This window comes from Zosterops lateralis, assembly GCF_965231275.1.
Source record: "Zosterops lateralis genome assembly, contig: HAP1_HAP1_SCAFFOLD_116, whole genome shotgun sequence".
Lineage (NCBI taxonomy): Eukaryota > Metazoa > Chordata > Aves > Passeriformes > Zosteropidae > Zosterops > Zosterops lateralis.
The window spans coordinates 47,034-55,875 of NW_028154564.1; the positions used below are offsets into that span (position 1 = coordinate 47,034).

Consider the following 8,842-nt stretch of genomic DNA (forward strand, 5'->3'; position numbering starts at 1 on the left):
GTGCCCAAATTCCCATTTTCCAGGATTTTTGGAGTCTGGAAGTTCCTAAATCCCGATTTTTCCAGGATTTTTGGAGTCTGGGCATTGCCCAAACCCCCCTGTACCCAAAATTTGGGGAACTGGGCATTCTTACGTCCTTTTTATCTAGAATTTTTGGACCTCAGGGACCTCAAACTTCCTCTTTCTTCCCACGATTTTGGGCTCTGGCTCCTCCCAAACTCCCCTGATCCTGGGATTTTGGTGGCCTGGGAGTGTCTAAATCCCAATTTCCCAGGATTTTGGGACTCTCTGTATTACCAACTTCATTTTCCCCAGGATTTTGAGTAGAAATCCTCAGTTTCCTGGGATTTTGAGTAGAAATCCCCAATTTCCCAGAATTTTAAGCTAGGATCGCTGATTTTCCCAGGATGTCCGGTAAAAATCTCCAATTTCCTGGGTTTTTAAGTAGAAATCCCCAGTTTCTGGTATTTTGAGCAGAAATCTCCAATTTTCCCGGGATTCCGCCAAGAAATCCCTGATTTCCTCAGGATTTTACCAAGAAATCTGCAGTCTCTTCAGGTTTTGAGACGAAATCCTCAATCGTCCCAGGATTTTGAGTAGATATTCCCCAATTTCCTGGGATTTTGGGTAGACATCCTCAGTTTTGCTGAGATTTTGAGTAGAAATCCCCAAATTCTATGTGGGTTTATTGCAGGGGTCGTGGGTAGAAAGGGCTTTGCCTTCAGCCACCAGCCTGGGCTGGAGGGAAATCCCAAAGAGAGAGGGGAGAGAGAGCAAGAGGGTGTGGGCTGAGGAGAGGGGAGCGAGGGAGCCAGGGCAGGGTCAGAGTGCAGGGGGAAGAGAGCAGGGAAAAGAGAGCGAAGTCCTGGTTCCAACCCATTCTATCTCCTTTTGTGATGAATATTCTAATTTACAGTGACCAACCAATACAAGACACAAAATCCTATAGAATCTACACACAGCCTGTGAGAACTACTACATTACCATGTGTTATATTTTAAACTCTAAAACTACTCTTTAGACTTTTCTCTTTTGCTACATTGACCTTTGGATCCCTCAGCCAGCAGTAGGGGATTGTTCAATCCAAAGGGATTCTCCTTCAGCTGCCCAGGCTGTTGTTTTCAGGTGATGTAGTAACTGAGGCTCGGTATCCTACAGCTCAAAGTGAGCTTCCATTTCTATTTCGATTACAGGTTTCATATCTTCAGAATCTTCTGCTGAGCAATCATATTTATAAGGTTTCCCTGATTCATCTTTCCCAACAGCTCTGTGCCCTCGCTTTGGTCCCCACCTTGACCAGCCTATAAAACCTCTGCCGACCCCCCGCTCACTTTTGTGATCACCCCAGTAGAGAAGATCACGTCTATGGGCATCTCTGAGCCTCGAGGACTCGTCCCTCCACGTTGGTAGCTATAATCCCCTTCCCCTCTTTCTCTCTCTTTCTCACTATTCTTTATTTTCTCTCCCCACTATTGCGTTTGTTGGCACTAAATAAAGGTGCATTTTTGTGTAAGTAAACTGAGTTGTCCCCTGCTGTGTCTTTTGCACTCTGAGATCCTTAAAACGAACCATCAGGTTCCCCGCATATGTTTGTGGACCCTGACAGGAGAGTATCAGAGGTGTCTCAGAACTTGTCCAGGCTGCACTTGAAACCACTGATAGAAGCTTGGCCTTATTTCCCAGTTAGGTTTGATTCTTTGTACCTCCCTTGGATCATTCGGGTCCTCCCAGTTCATCACCCCCCAGTCCCCATTGAAGAGTCAATTTGGTGTCCCCTGGTTTGGATGTTACAGTCCATTCCTTTGGTTCCTCCAGGGGTCCTTTGGTGCTGCTGGCTGGATCCCCCCTCGTTCCCTGCTCCGGGTCACAGCCTCAGGCTCAGCAATGCCTGGAAAGGACCTTCCCATCCTGGAGTTAAAGATTGTTCTTTCCATGTTTTCACCAGTACACACTCCCCTAGATGGATGTTGGGAATTTTAAAGTCTAAAGGTGTGGTTTGTGGGATTATCCCTTTTAACTGTAAATTTTCAGGGGTTTTTGCAATTGTGTTGACATATTTCTTAACACCCATTTCCCCGAGGTCAGAGGTGGCTGTGTTATGTTGGGTGGTCAGAAAGGGTAACCCAAACATCATCTCATGAGGTGACACTCCCAGGTCTGACCTGGGTTGGGTCTGAACCCTCAATAAAGCCAAAGGTTGGCATTTTACCCACAACATTTGGGTTTCAATGATTAATTTAGTTAAAGTTCTCTTTAAAGTTTGGTTCATTGCCTCTACCCAGCCTGAACTCTGTGGGTGCCATGGGGTGTGTAATTCCCATTTTATCCCCAAGGCTTGAGTTATTTGCTGTAAGATTTTTGACATGAAATGTGTTCCTCTGTCCGAGTCTATCCTATTAACCATTCCATCCCTGGGAATAATTTGTTCCAAAAGGGTTTTACATCCCACATAGGCTGTGGCTCTGACAGTGGGAACAGCCTCCACCCAATGAGTCAGGTGGTCTGTTTTCACTAATAAAAACTTCCATCTCTGTACTTGGGGAAGGTCAGTAAAATCTATTTGGACACTTTGAAATGGTCGGAGAGCTAACTCCCCACCTCCTAATGTTGTTTTCCTCGTTACCTTTTTATTTACCTTTTGGCGGATCATACATCTTTCAGTTACTTGTTTTGCCAATCCAAAAATCCCAATACACCCATAATTCCTTAGAAAATGATTACACAAAGCTTGGATACCCCAATGAGTTTTTGATGCATGTTTTCTAATATTTTCCTATTGAGCAGCTTGTTAAGTAACTGTCTCCTCTCAGGAAGTTTCCATTTCTCAGATTCATCTGGCTTTCCTCCTGTTTTACTTAATTCCTTTTCTTCTATTTCACTGAACTTTGGAGTTTCTAATTCTTCCTTATTTGAGGTCAAAATTAACACAACCCTTTGGATCCCATTCTCTGCTGCATCTTTAGCTCCTTGATCTGCCAAATTATTTCCCCTTATTTCCGAGGTCATTCCCTTTTGATGTCCATTAATTTGCACTACAGCAATCTCCTCAGGCAGTTTTAATGCCTCTGAAACCTCTAGAGTGAGTCCTTCATGTATCAATAATCCCTTTCCCTTTGAATTAAGTAATCCTCTTTCATACCAAATTTTTCCAAAGGTGTGTTCTACCCCAAAAGCATACCTTGAATCAGTATATATGGTTCCTTTCCCACTGGCTAAATATTCCAGTGACCTTTTTAGAGCTTTTAGTTTACAAGTTTGAGTGGACAAGTTTGAAGGTAATTTTCCTTTTTCCAGGGTTTGCATGTTTTTCCCATCCACCAAAGCAGACCCTGACATCCTTTTTCCTTGAAAACACCTGGAAGAACCATCCATACATATTATTTCTCCTTCTAAGAGGGTTTGTTCTTTGAGATCTTCCCATATTTTGGTTTGGCATTGGATAATTTCTAAACAATTATGTGTTAGGTTACTTTTTGGTTCTCCATACAAAAATTGAGCTGGATTTAAACTTTTGTTTACTTCTAATGTCAAGTCCTCACTGTCTATCAGGATTGCTTCCTATTTCAGCATCCCAGACTCTGTTACCCGTTTTTCAGCTCTCTGGTTTAACACATTTGGGCTGCATGAGGTGCACACACAATTAGTTCACCCCCAGGAGTGCTCGGGGCTCTCTTCTACCAGAACTGCAGCAGCTGCTGTGGCTTGAACACACTCTGGGCAGCCGTGGCTCCCTGGGCCCAACACCTTTGATCAATGAGCTGTTGGTCTCTTCTCTCCTCCCCACTCCTGAGCCACAACTCCATGAGCTGCTCCACTTTCCACAGTCACAAACAGATGAAAGGGTTTTTCTAATGAGGGAAAGCTCAAGGCTGGCACTGAGGCCAGTTTTGACTTCAGTCCTTCTAATTTATCATCATCTTCCTTGCTCCACTTTATGTTATCTCCCTCTGTCAATTTTCCATCTAAAAATGTGACTGCCTGTGTATAGCCTTCAATCCATAATCTACAATATCCCAATAATCCGAGTAGATTTCTGATTTCCTTCTTTGAAGAGGGAGGGGGAAAAGATAAAATTCCTGCAGTTCTCTCGGGGTTCAGCTTTTGGCTGCCCTTGCTTATTAAGTGCCCGAGATATTTCACTTCAGATTCTACAAATTGCAGTTTCCCCTTTGATACTCTGAATCCTTTTCCCCCCAGAAAATTCAGAAGTTTCATGGCAGCCTCCCCAACTTCACCTTCAGCTTCCCCTGATAATGAGGGATCACCCGCATATTGTATAACTTGTATTCCGGGAGGAGCGGGGAAAGTTTGCCCAAAGCCCGCGCTGCCCGTCCCGCAGGCCCTTCCCGTGGCCGAGCTGTGGCTCCGCGGGCTCGGGATTTGGCCTTTCAAAGGAAACCGGCCCCGCCCAGCGGGAGCGGCGGTTCCCAAGGCAACGGTGCCCAGCGCGGGGGGTGCTGGGATTGCCGGAGAGGGCGGGGCGGGGGCGGGGATTGGCCCGGAGCTGAGTCCTCCAGGCGTGGGGGGGCGTAGGCGGGAGCTGCTGCCGGAACCACCGAGAGGACGAGCGGCGGCCGAGCCTGAGCACGGAGTCTCTGCGCATGCTCCCGGCACGGGCGGAGCGGCCGGGACGGGGCCGGCCGGAGCAGCCCCGGGACAAGCGGTCAGGGGATGGGCGGCCCGAGCGGCCGGGACGGGCCGGGCCGGGCCGGGCCGGGCGGGGTTTGTGGTGGAGCTGCCGCGGGCCGTGCGGCCGGGATTGGGGCGGGCAGATCCCCCGGCATGTCCGGGGCAGCGATCGCAGACTGCGCGCTCGGGGCTGGGGCCGGCGCAGGGGGAGCCCCGGGCGGAGCGGCCACCGGTGCGGCCGATACAAACGGCGGGGCGGCCGCCGGCACCGGGGCTGGGGCGGGCGGTGGGGCCGGGGACGGCGGGGCGGCTTCTAAGCCCAAATTTCTTGGGTTTTTTAAATACGTTTTTTCTCCAATCCTCAATTCGGCAGGTTCTAGGCCCAAAGTTCCTGTTTTGTTTTTTGTTGTTTTTTTTTTGTTTGTTTTTTTGTTTGTTGTTTGTTGGTTTTTTTTTTGTTTTGTTTTGTTTTGTTTTGTTTTTGTTTTTTTTTTACCCCCCCAAACCCTTAATTCTGCAGCTTCTAAGCCCGAATTTCCTGGTTTTTTTGGTTGTTTTGGTTTTGTTTTTTTTTTTTTCGCAGACCCTCAGTTCAGCAGGTTTTAAGCCCAAATTTGTTGTTTTGTTTTGTTTTTTCCCCGAACCCTCAATTTGGCAGCTTCTAAGCACAAATTTGTTGTTTTATTTTGGTTCTTTCCCCAAACCCCAATTCAGCAGCTTCTAAGCTCAAATTTCTTGGGTTTTTTGAGGTTATTTTTAGACCCTCAATCTGGCTAAAAAAAAATTTAGCCCCCCCCCCCCCCGCTCCTTTTTATCCTGTTTCTCAGTGGGTTGTACTGGCAAACCCCCAGCTCCCTTCCTTCAGAGGGGCCCAGCCCCTTTCTTTGGGGCCCCGTCCCCACCCTGGGGTCTCTCTCAGTCCTTTCATCTCTGGCTTCGCCTCCGTCCTGGCTCCTCTCTGGCCAAAGGACAGACACGCAGCTCAGGGAGCTCCAGACTGGCTTTGTAGAGCTGGGAACCCCAGTCCACGTCTCAAACTCACATCTCACACCCTCCTAACCTGCTCCCCTAAGAAATACTCACAGTCCTTTGTTCTTTCTTAGGTCTTTGTGCACAAGATTTTTATGGAGCAAAAATACCACGGTTTCTTCCAGAGTTTCTTCTTCCCTTTTTTCCTTTTGCTTTATTGTCTCGTCCTTCCCCTGATGGTATTTAACCTGCAATCTCCATCCTGAACTGAGCCCCCAAATTGTGAAAAACACTGCTCACTTTTGTTAGAATTTTAAAAGTTTCATAATAAAAAATAGGACAATAAGAGGCATATGAAGCAAAAGAGATTCCAGGTGTCTGGGTACCTGGCATCCCACGCCAAGGCACACAGGCTAACAAAGGATCTTTCCTTTCAATATCATAGGTTATTGCATATTCATAAATTTTGGACATGATTTAAACCCTTCTTTGAACTTTAGGTAAAAAGGTTTAATTGTAATTTTTCTCCCCCCACTGTTCTTTCTTGCAAATAAATCTTTCCAGTGGCTCCACAAAGTGGCAAATCTCTCTCCCCTGCCGAGGAGGGCAATGCCTGTGCCAGGTGCTTGTGGCCGAGCCCGTCCCCTCGGTGCTGGGGCCCCCTTGGGCCCTGGGCTTCATCCCTCAGGGGCTGTGGAAACTCTGCCATGGCCTTTGCCTTCAGCTTGGCCTTTTCCTCCTCCCTTCTTGCCTTCACCTGCTGTGCCTTTGTGCCCAAGTGCTGCAGGGGCTTCTTGTGCCCCTCGTGCAGCCCCCCTGAGTGCCTGTGGGTGCTCATCCTCTGACAGCTGCTGAGCTTTCTGCACAATCATTCCTTTCTGCAGGGCCCAAACAAGATCCTTCAAAGATGATCTGGATCCTTGCAGGGATAATGCACATTTCCCAGCTCTTCCTTCCTTCCTTCCTTCCTTCCTTCCTTGGCGCTGGTGCTTGTGCTGGCCGTGCCCTGCAGAGCCCGTATCCCAGAGCCGGTGCCTGTGGTGCCGCAGTGTCCAAAGGCGGCTCCCCCGGCGGGCAGGGCCGGCAGCTCCACGGGGCCGGGCAGCGGCCGGGGCGTCCCGCAGCCTCCTGGGGGCCGGGGGCCAGTGCCGGCCCTGCCCGGGGGGTGGTGGGGTCAGGCAGCGCCCGGCGCTGAGCCCCGGCTGCCCCACAGCCCCGGCCCGGCCCCGCAGCTCCCCACAGGCCCCCAGCCCGTGCTCCCGGTGCCGCCCCTCTGCGCCCGCTCCTGCCGCTCCCCAGCACAGAGAAACCCCCTGGGATCCTGACCTCCTTGTTTGCCTCTCCTGCCAACCGGGGCTACAAACCATCTGCATCAGCTCCCAGAGTTTGAGCGTTACACCCTGCTTGAAAACGTCCCAGTCCTCAGTATTTTTCTCTTCCTGCTCTTTTCCATCATCCTCTTTCTCACCACAGAGATTCCTCCTGCTGCCTCTTGCCTTAACTGTAATCCTGCACCCTCCCCTTCCCCCTCACCCTTCCCAGCACACCAACACCATCCATCCCCTGCTGTCTAAATCCCTTCTGGACTTCCCTTCTTGCCCCTCTGGGTGTCCATGTCCTAAATTACCTGAGTCTTGATGTTTGGGGAGTTTTTTATCTGTGTCTCGATGTTTGGAGGACTTTTGGGCTGAATCTTGGTGTTTTGGAGGTTTTCACAGACACAAGGTGCCCACTGACTTCCTGAGATGAACTTGCGGAAGGAGGAACCCCCAGCCTAAAGTGCTTTCCATTTGTTTTTTCCCCAAACCAGGATTTTTCATTGCCAAGCCTTGGCCAGATGGAGAAGGAGGAGGAAAAGTCCCAGAGATCCCGCAGGAGGAGGGGCTGCAAACCCAGCCCAGGGCGCTGCGAGGAGGAAAGAGCCGCCCTGTGCCAGGAGGGCGGCCGGAGATCCAGGCGGAGCTCAGAGCTGGTGGAGAAGCCTCATGGAGGGGAGAAGCCCCACAAGTGCCTGGAATGTGGGAAGGGCTTCAGGTACAGCTCTGACCTGATCCAGCACCAGAGGATCCACACTGGGGAACGGCCCTTTGAGTGTGGGAAATGTGGGAAAAGGTTCAGTAACTGCACCATCCTTATGCGCCACCAGGTAGTCCATACTGGGGAACGGCCCTATGAGTGTGGGGAATGTGGGAAGAGCTTTGGATGGAGCTCTCAGCTGAGAAAACACCAGCGTGTCCACACTGGGGAGAGGCCCTACGAGTGTCCTGAGTGTGGGAAGAGGTTTCGGGTCAGCTCCCATCTCCTCATCCATCAGCGGATTCACACAGAGGAGAGGCCCTTCCGCTGCCCCGACTGTGGGAAGGGCTTCAAGCGCAACTCCAACCTCACTGTGCACCGGCGCATCCACACCGGGGAGAGGCCCTACGAGTGTCCTGAGTGTGGGAAGGGCTTCTCCACGAGCTCTCACTTGACCAGACATCAACAGAGGCACCATAATGGAAGCCCTGCGAGTGCCCCGAGTGCAGGAAGAGCGTCGTGTGCTGCTCCAGCTCCATCCCCCATGGGAGGATCGGCGTTGGATGGTCCCCAGTGACCCCGTTGGGCAGAGCCCTGGTGATCCGTGGTCCTGGTGATCCGTGTTGGGAAGACACCTGGCTGGGGGGGCTGCACTGGTTCCTGTCTCCCTGTGGGCACCTGGATGAATGCAGGGGCAGCAATATCCATGGGGATGTAAACTGACATCAGGAATTCATTGGGGAGAGTGGATTTGTTGTCTTTCAACCCCAAAAAATTCTTCTGAGTTCAGTCACATCTTCTGATGGCATCAAGCAACACTGGATGGTCTTGAGGTCTTTTCCAAACTCACTAATTCCATTCTGATTTTCTCTGGCCCAAGGACTTCTTCTGCAGCCAAATTGTGATGGACTGGGGAAAGACCAAGATTTTGGAGACAGTGGGGTGGAAACCCCTCTGAAAAAGCTTCTTCCCTCCCACTCAAGCACGTGGATCCTCAGCCAGCACAGACATAGGAATCCTTTTCTTTTGGCCTTGATTTGCTTTTCATTTCTTTTCATCCTTTCAGAACACCTGAAACTGGGGTAAAAATAAAGGCGTTGAACTAAGACATGGGTGGGGATATGGGGGGACATAGACATGGGGACACGTGGACGTGGATGAGGACGTGGCCATTCATGGGGATGTGGGAGGACAGGGGCATGGACGGAGATATGGGGACAATGACAGG

General features: G+C 50.3%; 1 protein-coding gene across 1 annotated transcript; it reads left to right on the forward strand.

Moving 5' to 3' along the window:
• Positions 1–4,213: 4,213 nt before the first annotated feature.
• Positions 4,214–8,137, forward strand: LOC310923583 (uncharacterized protein; the record flags this gene model as incomplete). Its single annotated transcript, XM_083885532.1, has 2 exons — positions 4,214–5,537; positions 8,124–8,137. One exon carries the CDS (start codon positions 4,214–4,216, stop codon positions 5,351–5,353), a length of 1,140 nt encoding a protein of 379 aa, XP_083741658.1. The 3' UTR covers positions 5,354–5,537; positions 8,124–8,137.
• Between the last annotated feature and the right edge of the window lie 705 nt (positions 8,138–8,842).